The sequence below is a fragment of the Carcharhinus amblyrhynchos genome, chromosome 13 (genome assembly GCF_965287045.1).
Source record: "Carcharhinus amblyrhynchos chromosome 13, sCarAmb.v2.hapA, whole genome shotgun sequence".
NCBI classification, from domain to species: Eukaryota; Metazoa; Chordata; class Chondrichthyes; order Carcharhiniformes; family Carcharhinidae; genus Carcharhinus; species Carcharhinus amblyrhynchos.
In genome coordinates this window covers 23,185,949-23,204,348 of record NC_137336.1, presented here as the reverse complement: position 1 = coordinate 23,204,348, position 18,400 = coordinate 23,185,949, and the positions used below count along the sequence as shown (strand labels likewise).

Below are 18,400 nucleotides of genomic sequence, written 5' to 3'. Positions count from 1 at the left end.
CTTTGCTACCCTAATACTTTGTCAAGAGATTCAGTGTTAAAGCATAAGGAGGACATGAAATTATGGAACTTATCCACCAGTTCCCCATTGAATACACCAGAGAAAGCTAGGGTTCATGCATTCAGAAGTGGATAGTGTGATGATACTGTGCCTTTAAGAAATGTGTTTGTATGACCTTTCTTGTGCAGGATTTGTTTTAGCAGTTTGCTTCATTATCACTGCCATTTTGCCTCTACCTGGCAGCCTATGTTGTTACTGTGGCAGCATAATTAATCTTAAATGTAGAAATGGTTGTTTTAATCTGGACTAATGCTATTATTTTAATGTTTTTCAGAGTGGGGCTTCATTAGGTCAAGTAAGGTCATATGACATGGTGAGGCTAGCCTCACAGAGAGAAATCCAGCTCAGTTGCTGTTTGAGAACTGTAGAGGGAAGAAATAGCACCCAGTCTCTGGATCTGAAAACTGGGATCTGACAAAAATTAGGTCTTTTCCCCTGAAGTTCTGCTGCTAAGGTAGATCTTTCTCTGGGAACTGTTGTATGGGAGTCAGAAAACAGGTATATTTCTATATCTGTTCAGAGGGATCAAAAACCTGGAAATCTAGCATCCAAGTGAGCATATCTGTTTACTTGGTGCCCATTTGTTCTGAAGTAAAATGTATGCCTTTGGGGATATTGCTTAAATTGGAGCTACAGAGGTAGATAGCTGTTAAGAATTAGATTTTGTCATGTTCAAGTATTTTAATTGGCAAAAGTTATGCTAATTCTTTTTTATTATATACTAATTGTATTCTTTGAGCAAGCTTATTTTGATATCTACTACCTAGTGGGTCAGTAGAATCACACCCTGGAGTGAAATACCTTATGCTTGTACTAACGCCAAAATCAAGTAAAGTTGAAGTGTAAGCCAACTTCATAATAAACTTGGGATTTCTGATCTGGTCCCAAACAATATTCAATTGTGTGATATGTTTTAATTATTATCAAACAAACTGCATTTTGTACTGAAAAGGTACTTTTACAAATATGGAGACCTGTCCTTCAGATTTTAATTATTGCTGGAGATTTTTAAACTTAAAATTAAAGTTTTTTTACTAATCATACGAGCAGAATTTATGATTCCCTGGCCTGCTGGTTTAAAGGCAAGGAAACCTGTAGACTTTCCAGATGGCTTCCACTGCCCTCCCATCCACCCCACCTGTCCACAAGTTTACAATAGGCCTGCCCCATCTTTGCTCCAATTGAGACCTTTAAGTGGGTAATAAATAACACTGAAGGGTCATTTTCTGCCTGGCCTCAATTTTGATGCTATTGGGAGGAGTTTAGGAGCAGGAGAAAACTAGGCATGTCATCTACTCCGACCTCCCTCAACTGTTTCCTTTCCTTATTTGGCACAAGCTACAAGACCTGTCCCTTATAGATACTTCCTTAATTCCAGCTTCTCTATCTAGAGCCCATCCCTTTCCCCTCGCCTCTCTTGGCCTGACCTCCTTACACTGTGTGCGACCACCCTCACCTTACCCAGTCCTGGACTCTGGCACATTGACTGTGGGGACTGTTTGTAGTCCTAGTCTTGGCCAATGTGACCAAAGGCACTGCTTCTAAGCCAGCAATTCTCTGAATCAGGGTTTCTTCCTGAGTGAGAAACAGAAGTCCCATCTCCAGGTAACTAAAGTCCTTGGAGCATTAAGTGGCTGTAGATCACTGGGCATTCATTTCCTGTTGACTCTTTGTGTGCGAGGCGGATAATCCCAACATCTGAAAAATCCTGTACATACCTTTTTAATATCTTTTCAATATCTCTCTCTCTCTTTTACTGATCCCATTTTTCATTCTGTTTTGTTCCATTTTCTATATATGATTACATTGAATTACATATTATAGCTTGTGCTTAGAGTACATGTCACAGTGAGGTTCTTCAGTCTGACTGGTGGAAGAGACATGCCATTGTTGCCTTTCTCTTAGAGGTCCACAGTGCCATGTTGAGGGTGCTGCACTGAAATGGTTTCCGATTATCTTTGGTCGTTTCACCAAAGATTTCAATAAAATGGCGGTGCGGGCTCGTTGGGCCGAAGGGCCTGTTTCCCGTGCTGTATTGTTCTTTGTTTTGTTTTAAAGCTCATTCAAAGTATATTTAAAAGTTTATTTATTCGTGTCACAAGTAGACTTGCATTAACGCTGCAATGAAGGTACTGTCATCTGAAAATGCTAGCGAAACTCAGCAGATCTGATAACATCTGTGGAGAGAGAATGGAGCCAACCCAAGGGTCATCCAGACTCAATGTTTTCTGCGTTTTCTGTTTTTGTTTCAGATTCCAACATTTGGCCTTTATCTTATTGCGAAAATCCCCTAGACGCCACACTCCAGTGCCTGTTCGGGTACACTGAGGGAGAACTTAGCATGGCCAGTTCACCTAATCAGCACATCTTTCGGGCGGTGGGAAGAAACCAGAGCACCTGGAGGAAACTTGTGCAGACAGGGGGGAGAATGAGCAGACTCCACCATGACAAGCCGGGAATTGAACCCGAGTCCCTGGCACTATGAGGCAGCAGTGCTAATCACTGTGCCACCATGCCACCCTTAGAGCTGTATGCGTAATGAGCTGTTGGCATTGTTCATTCAGCACTGGTCAGAAAATCAACACTAATGTTGTTTTATTATGGGCGGAGGACTGATTTGCCACATTCATTTTTCTTTTGTAGGAGATTACGTTGTGATGTCCGTGTACTTTGATCTAAGCAGACGAATGGGCTACTTCACCATTCAGACCTACATCCCTTGCACGTTGACTGTTGTTTTATCCTGGGTATCATTTTGGATCAACAAGGATGCAGTACCGGCTAGAACATCGTTAGGTAATTATATCACGACAACAATTTATTTTTAAGATGTAAAAATAACTATTTTTATCCCTTCTAATTTTTTTTTAATATACTGGGGAAGAAATTACTTTGCATGACACCATTTGTCACTGCACAGACGTATCTAGTCTGAGTGCGAAGACAGTACTAAGATTGATATCAGCACAGCCAAAGCAGTGATCTTTGATAATATTAATGAAGATCGCCGAGTGAGCACGCAGACCATGACCCACAACACTGCCTGCCCAGGGTTTTGACTTGTATGCATTGTGCTGTCAAGAGGAGATGCTGTCGTGGTGATGTCACTGGACTAGTAATCTAAAGGCTTAGGCTAATATTCTGGGGATATGGATTCAAATTTCACTGCAGCAGCTTATGGAATTTGAATCCAATCAATAAAATTTAGAATCGAAAGGTTGGGGGGGCAATCCTCGACAGGAGCGGGGTCCGTGTAGAAGGTTTCCGGCTTCCGACCGTCTCTGGCCACCAGATTGCTGGCATCGTGAGCTCCATGCCAGAAAACCGCATGGAGCTGAGTTGAATATTATATTTCTGATTTCAATCTTATTAGCGGGCCTGGGACTGAAGTGCCTGGGCCCCCTAGCGTCTCTCTCTCTCTCTCCACCCCCTCCCCACACTTAGCTGCCTCCGCCGGAGTGTTTCACTCCAGTCGGGGTCACAACTGCTGCCTACTAACTGGGAGCTGGCAGCCCGACCCCACTGGAGTGAAGGGAGGCCATGGAGACCCCTCAGGAGGTCAGGGGTAAGGGAGGTGCCACCTGGTAGTGCCAGCCTGGCCCCTTGGTACAGTCCAAGGGGAAATGTCCAGGGGCACTTCGGCATTGCCCAGTGGGCATTGGGCAGTGCCAAGAGGGCAGGGCCTGTGGCGGGGGGGGCCGATCAGTAGAGGTAGGGTGTCTCACTGTCATTCTGTAGTTGGGTCAGTGACAGAGAGAGGGTGGACTGTGATCGGAGCTGGCCATCGAGGTAGTGGTAGTGTCGGGGCTGGGGAATAGGGGAGGGACTCATCTAGACATGTCCAGGAGGCCAGCGATCAGGGCACGGTGGAGTCAGGGACAGTGATAGGGAGTTGCTGCGCAGGCCAGTGATTGAGCTGACCAGTGATTGGGAGGCCGGGAGTCCAAGAGTATTGCACATGCTCCGATCTCCATTATGAGAGATCAGCGCATGCGCAGTGGTCCACTCAATACTATGCTGCTGGCCTCTCCAGTGGAAATAGACCCCGCCACCTGATTCTTATTGAGATTCACGCTAGTGCACTCTGTGATACACAGAATGTGGGAGGTTCATTTTGAAAATCCTGCTTAAAAAATCAGCGGGATTTACTCCAGTTTTTACGAGAATTCGGGCACTTAGAATTTTTTTGGAAGAATCTCGGGCCTAGTCTTGGTCATGATGATCGTGGAAACAACTGTTGGAAAAACCCATCTGGTTCACTGATGTCCTTTGGCGATGGAAATCGGTTGTCCTTACCTAGTCTGGCCGCAGCAGTTTGGTTAACTCTTAACTGCCCTCTGAATAGCATAATGGCCAACCTCCCATCTCTTAATTTTCTGCTGCCTTGACAAAGCAGTCAGCATAATTAAGGATCCCATGCACCCCGGACATTCTGCCTTCCACCTTCCTCCCTTGGGAAAAAGATACAAAAGTCTGAGGTTATATACCAACCAACTGAAGAACAGCTTCTTCCCTGCTGCTATCAGACTTTTGAATGGACTTACCTTGCATTACGGGTGGGGGCAAGAGACTAGCAGGCCCAGAGACTTCAGCCCCGGACCCACCGAGATTGCAATTATATTCAAATCTGCATCTAATATGCAGCTCGGCACCGATTTCTGGTGTGCAGCTGACGGCTCTGGAAATCCTGCGCTGGGAGGCACATGGAGGTCTTGGCGCCCAGCGGGGACCCCACGAAACAGCCTCCGCTAGGGTCTCCCAGCTTGCTGCACTACGAAAGCAGCATAACAAGATGCGAGAATCACCCTTATAATTTTGTCAGCAAGGGCACTGAATTTTGAATGAATGCCAGAGATTGTCTCATGACCTCACAGCATTTGTTTTCTTTATTTTTATATCCTGTGGAGTTTATGGCATATTCTACAGAGCACAAAAAATCAAGAGAAAATATCCTTCAATCCTTCAAATCCATTCTATTCAAAGATTATGCACAATTTAAATTTTATGAAGTAGGCAATTAACCACAGAATGGAAAACTCATTTTTTTCATAATTGGTCAAAAAATTTCCCAGAATATTAATTTAACATTGCAATCAAAATTTACTTAATTTCCTTTTTGTTTACAGTCCATTTGATATTGGTGGTAGTGAGCATCAGCAGGGCCCCAGTTAATAAATTCATGACTGAGTTTATACATAATGTATGAAAATAATATAGCCAGATAGACTGCTGTACTACGCCAAAAAACTGCTGAAGATCGGCCATTATTGTAAATTAATTATACATAACGGAAGTGTAAAATTTGATACCACGTCAGTATATGCCGCCTGGGCAACACAGTGGCACAGTGGTTAGCACTGCTGCCTCACAGTGACAGGGATCTGAGTTTGATTCCCGGCTTGGATCACTGTCTGTGTGGAGTTTGCACGTTCTCACTGTGTCTGCGTGGGTTTCCTGCAGGTGCTCTGGTTTCCTTCCACGCCCAAAGATGTGCAAGTTAGGTGGACTGACCATGTTAAATTGCCCCTTTGTGCCAGGAGGACTAGCTAGGGTAAATGCATGGGCTTACAGGAATAGGTCCTAGATGGGATTGAGGTCGGTGCAGGCTTGATGAGCCAAATGACCTCCTCCTACACTATAGGGATTCTATATTCTATAACTTGTGATAGCTACATGATTTGCGCTGATTCTTATCAATCAACTGTTTCAGCAATCTCAAGCTGAAACAGCAACCTTGACCTTAAAAGTGAAATGTGTGGAGCATTAACATGTCAAATTTCAACATTCCAGACAATATTTCAGTTCTGAACAGTTTTTATTGTTTGTTTATTCTGTGTTGTGGAGGTATTTTGGTGTGATTCTTGCTTGTATAAAATCATTATTAATATATTATCCCCATATAAAGGCATTTTTAAAAGCACCAAATAACCCGAGGACACCTGAAACAGTTTTCGTCCAGTGAAGTACTTATAATTGTATTCTCTGTCATATTAGGAAACATGCAAACCCATTTTCACACAGCAAGCTCCTACACACAGCAATGGAACGAGTTACCCGAGTATCAGTTTTTAGGCATCAGTTGAAGGATATAAACGTCAGCCAGGACATTGGGAAATCTCCTCCATTCTCCTTTGAATAATGCCGTGTGATTTTTTTTTCCCAACCATCTGAAAAGGACAATCTGCTTTGGCGTAGCACTTGAAATATGGCACCTCTGATTGTGCCATGCTCACTCAGTGATGCGCTGAACTGCCGGCCGAGATTACGTGCTCAGGTATTTTGACTGGAACCTGAACCCACAACCTGCCACAGAGGGGAGAGTGCCAAGGCTGGATCTATATTTATACCACTGTGCAGCCACAGGCCTATTGTAAATTGACCGACAGTCTGCACAAATTAGTCCACTCTAGCACCTTGACACAGCGTCACCATTCTGCATTATAACAATGACCTTTCTGTCTGTACTCGCCTATTACTTGGTCTTGTGTGGCCAGAACATCAGTCACTATTCCTGACTTCAACTGGACACAGTTCTTCACAATTTATAGCATAATTCCCAGAACATAAACATATTTTAGAGCACGGTGATAAAGATGGAAGTCCCTCTGGGTCTAATGTTTATCCACTGAGCAGAATGAATTCGTAACACACTGAGGACTTTATTATCATGTGTTGCTGGCCAGTTATGTTCATGGGATGAATGTTAAATCCAGTGGGACCACCAGCACTTATCCTTTACATAGGAGCTGAATAGTTTCTGTGATGTGCAGAACTCAATTGCCATGCAATCTGATTTCAGTTTTAATCCTGTGGGACCTATTACAGACAGTCATTTAGCTTTTAAAGTGGGGTCCAAATGGGTAGTTATGTCTCCCTATGCTGGTAAATTTTTTGACAGGCATTTAGTCTCATCGATTTGTCACTTAGCACATCGCCAGAAAACAATTGAGTAAATAAATGTCAATACTGTCTTTGTAAAAGGCATTGCATGTGCCATCACTCACAAGCTGTGACTTAAACTTTACGTGTCCATTTTTTCCAGAATCATACTGTGAATTGACTGCAATAATTAGTAAAATATTTTAGTTTTACTGTTGCAGGATCTAATGAGACCATTGAACTTCATTTCATGAGCAATTGCCGGGGAAGAGAAGGGTGATATATTTAGCTGCCAAACCAAAAAGCACAAACATCCATTATAATAGGTATATAATTAATCTTCCTGAGAAAGCAGTTAATGCAAATCATTTGAAAATAATATTCAACATTAGTGATGACAGCTCATTAAAAGAAAAGATTTCGTAGAATGATACAGCACAGGAGGCCAGTCAGCCCATTGTGCTCATGCCAGCTCTTTGACAAAGCTATCCAATTAGTCCCATTTCCCAACTCTGTCCCCATGACCTGGTAATTATTTTTCCTTTAAATATTTATCTGATTCCCTTTGGGAAGCTGATTCTACCACCCTTTCATGCACTGCATTCAAGGTTATGTCAACTTGAGACGGACAAATTATGTCGTTATTTTGTCCATCACTTGAAACCTACGTTCTCATGGTTACCGGCCCTTCTACTACTGAAAACATTTACCCCATTAGAGCTATTCATGCTTTGGAACGTCTCTGTCAAATCCCACCTCAAAGTTTTTTACTCCAAGGAGAACAAATCCAACTTCTCCTGTCCCTCCACATAATTGATTTGCTTTATCCCTGGAACCATACTCGTAAATCCCTTCTGTATCTTCCCTAAAGTCTGGGCATTGTTGTTGTAGTGTTGTTTCCAGAATTGAACACAATACTCCAGGTGAGCCCAAGCCTGTGTTATATAAAGGTTTAGCTGAATGTCATTGTTTTCGTACTGTATGGACCGGATTTGCACAACTGAGGTAGATAACTTGCCCACTTGGCCAAAAAGTACACAGAAATGCACAGTTTTCACTCTGGCAGGTGGGTGGGAACGGGGTGTGTATGCAACAGACGTGAGATAGAGCAGTGCCCATTGACTCTGGGAGCAGATCGAAGGCCCACAGGGGCAGGCGAGTACGAAGATGGGTTAGCCTCAGTTCTCTAGGACATTGCCCCTCTTGGTTTGAAAGGCATTAACCTCTTTCACCCTCACCTCCTCCCAACACTCCCTTTACCTACCCCCAGGTAGCTCCACATAATCTTCATGCCACCCCCATATCCAGTTACCCAGTATCCATCATGGGTGCAAGTCAGGAGTCTACAGTGATGAAAAAATAAACTTCTAGCAATCTAATGCAGATCTCAATCTTTCACAATTGATAGTGAAAAAATTCCCATTCAGAAGTTCTATTCAGAACTTTTAAATCTGCTCAAGTGGATAATTTCTTATAAAAGCAAACAAACTTCTATTCAGTCGCATCAAAGCCTGCTAACAGGGCAGCACAGTGGCACAGTGATTAGCACTGCTGCCTCACAGCTCCAGGGACCTGAGTTCACTTCCTGGTTTAGGTCACTAACTGAGCAGAATCTGCACATCTTCTCTGTGTCTGCATGGGTTTCCTCCGGGTGTTCTGCTTTCCTCCAAAACATGTGCTGGTTAGGTGCATTGCAAAGCTAACTTTTCCCTCAGTGTACCCAAACAGTCAGCAGAGTGTGGTGACTAGGAGATTTTCACAGTAACTTCATTACAGTATTAATGTAAGGTGAGTTATGGCACTAATAAACTAAAACTTTAAACTTTTATTCTTTAATAGCCTTTTTAAACGGTCAGTCAAACTGTGAATGCAGAATGCCTGTTGAAATAATTGTAGCTTTATATTTCAATCACCATCATTCTCCATAGCAATGTCACTACCAATTAGAGTCCACTTACCAACCAATCTTCAGTACAAATTGTTGTTTTCCCCTTATACTGATATTCTTATGAAGTGTCCTGATGAGTGCAGGATGAAAAGTTTTGACATGTCTCTGTTTTCAACAATACTCAAATAGCTTCTTTCACTCCTTAACCACATCATCACTTTCCAATGCTGAAATGATTTATTTGATAAATACTGCTGCCCCCTCTATTTGTTCTTTAAAATTTCCTGAATACTCTGCAGTCAAGAATATTAAGCTGTCAGTCCTCCCCTTCTATTTTTCCTCTATTTCATGATCCGAGATTATGAATTGTATCGACGCTTACCAGCCTGATTTATCATGCTGCATGCACTTATGCAGTCCAAACCCATATTGGACTGCTCACATCTATCTGCTTTCTAATCCTTCCTACTCCATTTGCCATTCATGTTTCCTAGTCCCATGCGTACCATTTTCTCCTTGAAAACATTTCATCCTGGTGCTTATATATTGGCCAAATTAGTTTATATCCTCCTCTATACTAGTTTGAGATGTCCAGGCACACTTTGATCCAAACTTACCTTTGTAATTGGCATGTGACGCATCACCTTATGGAGTGGAGGTGGTGGTTTCTCACAAAATGCCCAATGGTGAAGAGAAGCTTTGCATCAAGATCCTTGAACAAAGCACAAATGAACAATGCACAGATAGAGAAAGAAGCTCTAGGAATCAGTTTTGGAATCAAACATTTTTACCAATACGTTAATGGAAGGAAATTTACTCTATTAATGGATCATTGACCAATACTGAAATTGAGTACGTGTTCACCTTGTGCAAAAGTTCAGAAACTGCTGCCACTAGTGCCATTATGATGTGAGAGCAGGACTAAGCATTTTTTTATATAAAGTCAAGAAGGATTAGCGAGGAACTAGATTACCAGTGAGAAGTGGATATGTACCATTGTCAGGACCAGTCTCCTACACCACACAAACCTGAGACAATGTAATATAGAGAAGACATGTGGACCCGATTTTGGCAACCAAGCAGTTTGGCAGAGACAGAATCAGTCTAGAGTCCACAACACGCTGTGCCAAGTGAAGACCTGGACAATCTCTAAACAATTGGGAAAGACAATAACTCAGTACTTCAACACTGACTGTGTAAACAACCAAACTAAACCAAAAACACAAGAGGCTGCAGTCAACAAAAGCAGACACCCAAGGTTCATGACCAACCACCCAGAAATCAGTCCTCCGAAACATCGAAACTATTGACTGTTGTGTTTATTAATTATTCATACTGAGAATTTTCATTGTTAATGTTATACGGTGTTTCGTCTCAGGAACGTTTGATATGAAGGGGGAGGAAAGTGTTATGTATTTTAGTTGTTCCTAGATGGAACAACTAGGAACCAACTTAAGGACCAACCATATCACGTCCTGATGACATCATTGGCTGTTTATTCGGGCAAATGGGCAGTCTATTCTAACAGCCTGTAAAGTAAACACCTTTCCAATAAAGCTCTTGTTAGTTTGTTTGTACCTTTATGGTCTGCAGGCTTGTCCTTTAAAAATGCCACATTTCTTGAGTTATTTATTTAGTTTTCTGGTTAGCAACTGTTTCTTCTTGCTAAATAAGGCCTTTTCCCATTGCTCCCTTTGTTCTTATTTCTTTCTGCACCGTCCATCTGCAAATACTTATGCTTTCTAAATATTTGATTTCTCACATCAGTTTATTTCCTTTGATGAATATACAAATATTTCTTGATGATTTTGAGATGTGCATTACTTTGATTTTGCCAATGTTGATTTTCATTCCAAAGTTCATGGCTGCTAATCTATCTACTGGTTCTTATATTTCTTCTGTGCTTTCTACAAATGCTTTGACATCTATAAAGCTAATTGTGGTTATCATTTGCCTCCCGCAATCTTAATGTCAGATTTTGTGCCTTCAAAGGCCTCTAATACCATTATGTCTGCATAGATATTGAAGAGGACAGGTGATAAACAATACCCTTGTCAAACTCCTCATTCAATTCAGAGATGTTTTCAGGGGAAAACACATCAAGAAACCATGGGTACAATTGCAGTGTTGCAAAAGGTGGAAGAAAAGAGAAAGTGGGCTGTTGGTGAATAGAGAGACGTGATAGAGGATACTGATGTGGGTTCTGAACTATTTTGATCCAGTGGAACTGGAGTGAAAGGGACTGTCTACATTGTAGCTTCACTTTCCTCTTTATGTTCCTCCTCTTCCATTTTTTCTTTCCCTCCTTATAATCCCGCTGCTCAGCTATAGACCAGTGAGTCATCCATCGTGGCAAAGTTGCTCAAGTGTATTACCAAAGATTTCCTGGTTCAGCATTTGGAAAGCAGTGGTATAATTAGACAAAGTTAGTATAGATTTACAAAAGAGAAGTCATGCTTGACGAATCTATTGGAATTCTTTGAGGATGTAACTAGTAGAATTGACCGAGGAGAACTGGTGGATGTGGTTTATTTAGACTTCCAGAAAGCTTTTGACAAGATCTCAAATAGCAGACTACTATGTGAAGTTAAAGCCTGTGGGATTTGCAGGTAATGTCTTGAGATAGATAGAAAACTGGTTAGCAGATAGGAAGCAAAGAATTGACATAAATGGGTCATTTTATGATTCGCAGGCAGTGACTGATACGATACCGCAGGGATTTGTGCTAGGACCCCAACTATTTACATCACATATTAATCATTTGTAAGAGGGAACTAAATGTATTATCTCCAAGTTTGCAGATGACACAAAGTTGGGTGGTGATGAGCATGAAACTGTTATTACAATTGTGAAATTCATTGTGACTTCTAGCATCTGCATGTGTGCAGAAATCCAGAAGACTCTGTCAGTGGTTTTCTCGTTGCTCTACTGGGTACGCTGTTGAAGTCCCAACAGTTGGAGATCAATTAGAAGTTACTGAACTGGTGGGAAATTCTCTTTTCTTGTGCTGTAATATCAATGTTACCCTCCTCCCCAAAAAAATCCTGCCTTATTAATGAGGTGTAACTACTCCTCTCCGGTCCTGGCAAATCAATTTTGTAATTTTGCTCTGCCTAAGTTTCCCACTATGATAAAAGATCTGTGGTTTTCACATATCATGAAAAATGATTTCATTTCTGCTTTCATTCTGCATGCCCCAACCTTTATTTCTTGCTCTGTAAAATTGAAAAAAAAATGAAGGGTAATCAGTGCATTTTACTTCCTGGTTTGTTGTCTGTGAGAATTCTTCAATGTGATTTGCTGCTTACCCTGTTTGCTGATATTACTGTTATTGGATGTTCAGTGTCAGATTCAACTTTGATTTGATTTGATTTATTATTGTCACATACGTTAGTATACAATGAAAAGTATTGTTTCTTGTACGTTATACAGACAAAGCATACAGTTCATAGAGAAGGAAAGGGGACAATGCAAAATGTAGTGTTATAGTCATAGCTAGGGTGTAGAGAAAGATCAACTTAGTGCAAGGTATTTCCATTCAGAAGTCTGGTGGCAGCAGGGAAGAAGCTGTTCTTGATTCAGTTAACATGACATGACATCAGACTTCTGTATCTTTTTCCTGACGGAAGAAGGTGAAAGAGACCATGTCTGGGGTATGTGGGGTCCTTAATTATGTTGGCTGCTTTTCCAAGGCAGCAGGAAGTGTAGAATGGATGGGAGGCTAGTTTGCGTGATGGATTGGGCTACACTCACGACCTTTTATAGTTTCTTGTGGTCTTGGGCAGAGCAGTAGCCACACCAAGTTGTGATACAGCCAAAAAGAATGTTTTCTATGGTGCATCTGCAAAAGTTGGTGAGAATCATAGCTGATGTGCTAAATTTCCTTAGTCTTCTAAGAAAGTAGAGGCAGGAAAGATAAAATCCAGATCGCAACGATCATTAACTCTTTGCAGGTGGCTTTCTTCAAATCAGCAACAAGTTTCTTCACCACTAAATCCACACCAATATGTTTTAAAGAGTCCCTACACAATAACAGCAATGTATCAATTTTAGTTTCCTGGGATTGAAATTATTTGCCAGATGACGTGTTTGTGAAAGAAATATTGGGATATACTTAAGTTCAGTAAAATGTCATTACTAAAATGCAATTTGTTTAACATCAAGCAAATGTTAACATGAAGGTGAAAGGCATAAACAAATAGAACCTTTCATTATCATTTTTCTACAGCAAGTTATAGTTTTAAATACTGAATAAGGGAGTTTGACCACTTATCATTCTTCATGGTCTTACTTTCATTGCAGGCATCACAACCGTCTTGACCATGACTACACTGAGTACGATCGCTCGTAAATCCCTACCCAAAGTTTCCTATGTGACCGCTATGGACCTCTTTGTGTCTGTTTGCTTTATCTTTGTGTTTGCTGCACTGATTGAATATGGGACCTTGCACTATTTTGTCAGTAACAGAAAGCCCAGTAAAGACAAGGACAAGAAGAAGAAGAATCGAGTATGTACCCTTATCATACTAATATTCTTAGACACAATTATTGATGATTGGATTTATAAATGTGATAAAACTATGCTGCATAATAGGTGTAAGCGCAGTAAGTAGTCTCACAACACCAGGTTAAAGTCCAACAGCTTTATTTGGTAGCAACCTGATGTTGTGAGACTACTTACTGTGCCTACTCTAGTCCAACACTGGCAACTCCACATAATAGGTATAAGGCATGGAAGCACATCTTCAAAAGCTTTGTCATAGCTTCTTGCTGTAGCACTGACTCCGTCAAAGATTGTGATGCTGCACATTTTTTGAAAAAAAAAGGTCACTATACTGAAATATAGCATATGTTTGGAAGAGAAATTTTCTTTGGGCGCAAATATGGCACATTTTGACCTTCATAAGCCCTTGTTCTTTTTCCATTTAGAATGGAAATGTAGCCCATTTTATGAAATATGGTCATTTAATTAAATGATTTGTTCATCCTTTTCTGTGGCATTGTAGTGATCTAACCTTGAATTGCCATGAGGAAATGCAAAGTATGTGTTGTTAAAGTTTGATGCCATCACATGTTTCATGTTTACATCTCTATCAAACCTTTCACTGGACCCAAACCAGTTTTTACAATCTTTGACATGAGAGTTAACCAATGTACCTGTTGGCTGTTCATTGTACCAAAATAATTGTGTTAATCATACCATCATACTTTTCAATTAATGCATTCAAAATAACTTTTACACATTTATTACTTATGAGCAGCAATAAAAAATAAGGAAATGTACTCATGCTCTGTATAACTAATAAGATGCATTTTATGAAGTTGTCAACACCATGCGTTCAATTCCAAATGCCCTCAATGTATTCCATCCATGAATGTGCCAGATTATTCAGCAGGAACATTTGTTACCTGTTCTACAATGAATTTCTTACTACTTGTTAATTCTTTGAGTTGTCTGCACTTCTTTCTACTGTATTTCCAGATTTTATTTGCCTTGTCTTCATAATATGTCCCTTTAAGCTTTCATTAAATATTTTTATTCTGTTTTGTTTTCTTAAACAAAAAGCTTCTTCGGATGTTTTCATCAAAGGTACTTTATATTTATTTTTACAATAAAAATAAATATATTTAATTTTTGAATGTATGTTTGTTTCTAGAACAATGTTTATTGCTCAAATGTGTGTCCTCTCTGCCAGAGATAGGATCTGTCTATGTCTATATTCACCAATGAGTTGATGTTATTACTATCACAAGGAAAATGTATCTTCTTTGCCTTTTGAGGTGGGGTTCAGAATAATTGGAGGTTCTTTGCTCAGGTTTTATTTCTTTCTGTTTCCAATGCGCACCTTTAATAGCTAACAAAACAGAACAGGATGCACAAACTTGCAACATGTTTCCAAAGCCCAGCACAGCTTTGGAGGCATGGATGGTGTCACATAAAGGAAATCTCATAACTTTGCAAGTGTATTTCTCTATTCTTTATGCATCTTTGTGATTACATGTTTATCACTGCAGCTGAACATTCTTCTATCTCCCATCACCATTCTCTTCCCCTCCCTATGTGACTATTTCTTGTTGTCATTGTAAACTGATACCAAAAAACTTTATTTAAATGGTTGACATTTTGAATATAGAACATAGAACAATACAGCATAGGAACAAGCCTTTTGGCCCACAATGTTAAGCCGAACATGAGGTCAAGTTAAATTAATCCCTTCTGCCTGCCCTGGGTCCATATCCCTCTATTCATTGCATTTTCATGTGCTTATTTAAAAGCCCCTTAAATTCCCTTATCATATTTGCCTCCACCACCACCTCATAGTAGATAGAAATTCTGATCTGCCAGTTAAAACCACATTTGAGTTCACATAACTTGCCTAATTGTACTAAGATTGTCCTTCTTATATCATTTATGTAATTATGTTGATTTAGGACGAGCTGCAATATTTAATAATATATGCATGAAATCACCAGAAGTGACCTCAGTAATTGCTAGCGCAGGTAACTGTGCGGAGTACAGAAGCAGTCTGTACTCAACACACCTCGTCAATAAAACGCCTTTAGCTTGTCAGCCTCCATGCCTCCCAGCATCAACCTTGCGGACACAACTGAGAAATTGGTGATAGGGGCGTTGAATAGTTCTTGCTAGCCACTGAGGGAGCAGGAAAATATCTTTGAGAGAAAGGAGCTCTCCACGTGTTCCGGATAGAACGGGCTCAGTGGCCATGAGTCACGATCGCCCTCCGAGGTGATTAAACAGCAATTGCAGAAGCAAGAATAGTGCTGGAGGTATGTAAAATACGGATTGAAGCTTGGGTTGTTCCCTGTTTTAAAAGAGAAATGTAAGGTAGCTGCTGAAAATACACTGCAAACTGCGCACTAAGTGGTCCTCCCGTCAGGAAGAAAATAACAGGAGTTTTCAGCGCCGTGGGACCCTTCGATAAAAGTGTGAAGCAATGGAGCTCCGATGCCAAGCAGGTTCGAATATTTTGTGCAAGCAAATAAAATAACCGAAGATAGTAAGTTCCCCACATGCTTGAGCATAATGGCGGGGAAAAAGTTTCAGAAGTGTATTGCAGCCAGAGAAGCTAGGCACTAAGATGTATGAAGAAATCAAAGAGATTCTGCAAGCGCACTATTCACCAAAGCCTTTAGTGATTGCAAAGCACTTCTGATTTCATAAACATGAAGAAATGAAAAAGAAAAATCAATTGTACAATTCATGGCTGTATGAAAAAAGACTTGCCGAGCGCTGTGAGTTTGGTGATGTATTAAATGATACAATTCGGGACAGACTGGTCTGTGGTCTAAGAAGTGAGGAAATACAGAAACTGTTGCTAACCGAGAGTAACCTTGCACTAAAAGAAGCCATAGAAATTGGTGTTTTGATGGAGCTGTCTGCAAAAGAAGTTCAGCAACTGAGTTTGAATATTCGAGTATACAAAATGTCAGCTGAAGCGAGAACTAAGAGTTTTGAAACTCAAAGTCATACATGCCACAGATGCCTGAAGACAGGACTGTCAGCTGTGGGATGCTGGTGCAAGGATATTGAACGCAGAAGCTGTGGAAAAAAGGTGACATCAACTGTGCATGCTGGATCAAAAAGCAAGTGTTGGGCAAAAAGTATTAAGAAGCAAGAGCAGAACAAAGCAGCATGTAAACAGAACAAAGAAAAAGCATTTTATTCTGTGCAAAATATTTGAGAGAAGTGAGACGCTTGGCAGTCTAAGGATGAATTGTCATTGAATGTGTTAGCCATTTCTGGTTCTATGGATAGATACTGCAGAACAGGCAGCCAGTAAAGATGGACGTTGACACCAGACAGCAGTCTCGCTGGTGCCAGAGACTATCAACGAACAATATTTCAAGATACATTCCTTTTGAAACCTTCAAAAGTAATGTTGAAGATATACACTGATGAAGTGGTTCCATCGAAGGGCCACATTGACATAGCTGTACAACTGAATGGACAAATGGTAGATTTGTCTTTACCTGTAGTAAAAGACAATGATCTGGCATTGATGGGTCGAGCATGGTTGGAAAAGATTTGACTCAATTGGGCCGAAGTTAACTTGATGGCTGATGCAGAATCAGGTTTCCAAGAATGCTCAAGAAATATGACAGTGTGTTTGATGGAGAACTGGGAAGAAATGAAAGACATCACAGTTAAATTGAAGAATAAAGAAGGAAGCTCAGCAAAAACAAGATAGAGATTAACTTGGGACAATTGGTGAAGACGGGAGTCTTGAAACCTGTCAATAGTAGTGAATGAGCTCCACCTACTGTACCAGTTATTACAAAAGATGAATCAATACGGATTTGCGGAGATTTCAAAGTCAATCTAAATCCAATATTGTATGTAAAACATTGACCCCATTTCAATGACTTGTTTGCAGGATTGGCAGAAGGGCAGCATACAAAATTGACTTAAGTCAGGCATACCTACAAATGAGTGTAGACCAGCAGCCTCAAGAACCACTGATGATTGTGACACATAGATCAGAACTTTACCGCCCCGCTTGCCACAGGAATCGGAGCAGGTGAGGGGGTAGACCATGAAAGGTCCGTTGACCTCGGGCAGGATTCTAATGTTTTGGGATGAGCAAGGCTGTAAAATCCCACCCATAAGGTTTTGTGTCAGTACCAAAGATTACCATTTGATATCATATCAACTCAGGCATTGTTCCAGAGAGCAATGGATCAAACCTTGAATGGGCTACGTGGAGTCCAGTGTTATTTGGATGACATTCTGGTTACTAGTAAAGACAAATAAGAACATTTTGGAATCAGGATGCCATTCTTCAAAACTTGGAGGACTACAGACTGACAGTCTTCAAGGACAAACGCAAACTCTTTCAGTCTTCAGTCAAGTATTTGGGACATGTGTTAGATGCCACGGGTCTTCACAAATCTTCAAAGATAAAGGCTCTTATAGAAGCATCCGCACTCCCAAATGTTAACCAGTTGTAACCCTTCCTAGGGTTCTAGAACTATTACAGATTTGTTTCAAATTTAGTGATTATTTTATAGACTGTTTGCCAAAATACAAAGTGGAAGTGGTCAGATCAGTGCAACAATGTGTCATGGTGGCACAGCGGTTAGCACTGCTGCCTCATAGCAGCAGGGACCTGGATTCGATTGCCAGCCTTGGGTCACTATCTGTGTGGACACTGCATGTTCTCCCCGTATCTGTGTGGGTTTCCTCAGGGTGTTCTGGTTTCGTCTCACAGTGCAAAAGACATACTGGTTAGGTTGATTGGCCATGCTAAATTGACCCTAGTATCGGGGGGATTGGCAGGGTGAATACGTAGGGTTATGGGGATAAGTTGGGATTGTTGTCAGTGCAGGCTCAAACGGCCTAATGACCTCCTTCTGTACTGTAGGGTTTCTATGATTCTATGCTTCTATGCTTTTGTGCAAGCCAAAGAGGGGTTGTTCAAACCTGAATTCCTGACACATTTTGATCCAACACCACCTCCACAGTTCGTATCTGACACATCTCCCTATGGTGTTGGGCAGATGGTATTCCACGTCGTGCTGTTGGGTGAAGAGAAACCCATTGCCTTTGCATCC

The 18,400-nt window shown here is 41.0% G+C and overlaps 1 protein-coding gene across 2 annotated transcripts in view; it reads left to right on the top strand.

Moving 5' to 3' along the window:
* The window catches only part of LOC145351766 (gamma-aminobutyric acid receptor subunit gamma-2-like), a 120,932-nt gene that overhangs the window by 83,040 nt on the left and 19,492 nt on the right, over positions 1-18,400 (top strand). For both annotated transcript variants that reach the window (XM_080201386.1, XM_080201387.1), the window contains exons 8-10: positions 2,704-2,856; positions 13,130-13,335; positions 14,394-14,417. In XM_080201386.1, the coding sequence (XP_080057512.1) occupies positions 2,704-2,856; positions 13,130-13,335; positions 14,394-14,417 (383 nt within the window). The remainder of the gene's footprint in view (positions 1-2,703; positions 2,857-13,129; positions 13,336-14,393; positions 14,418-18,400) is intronic.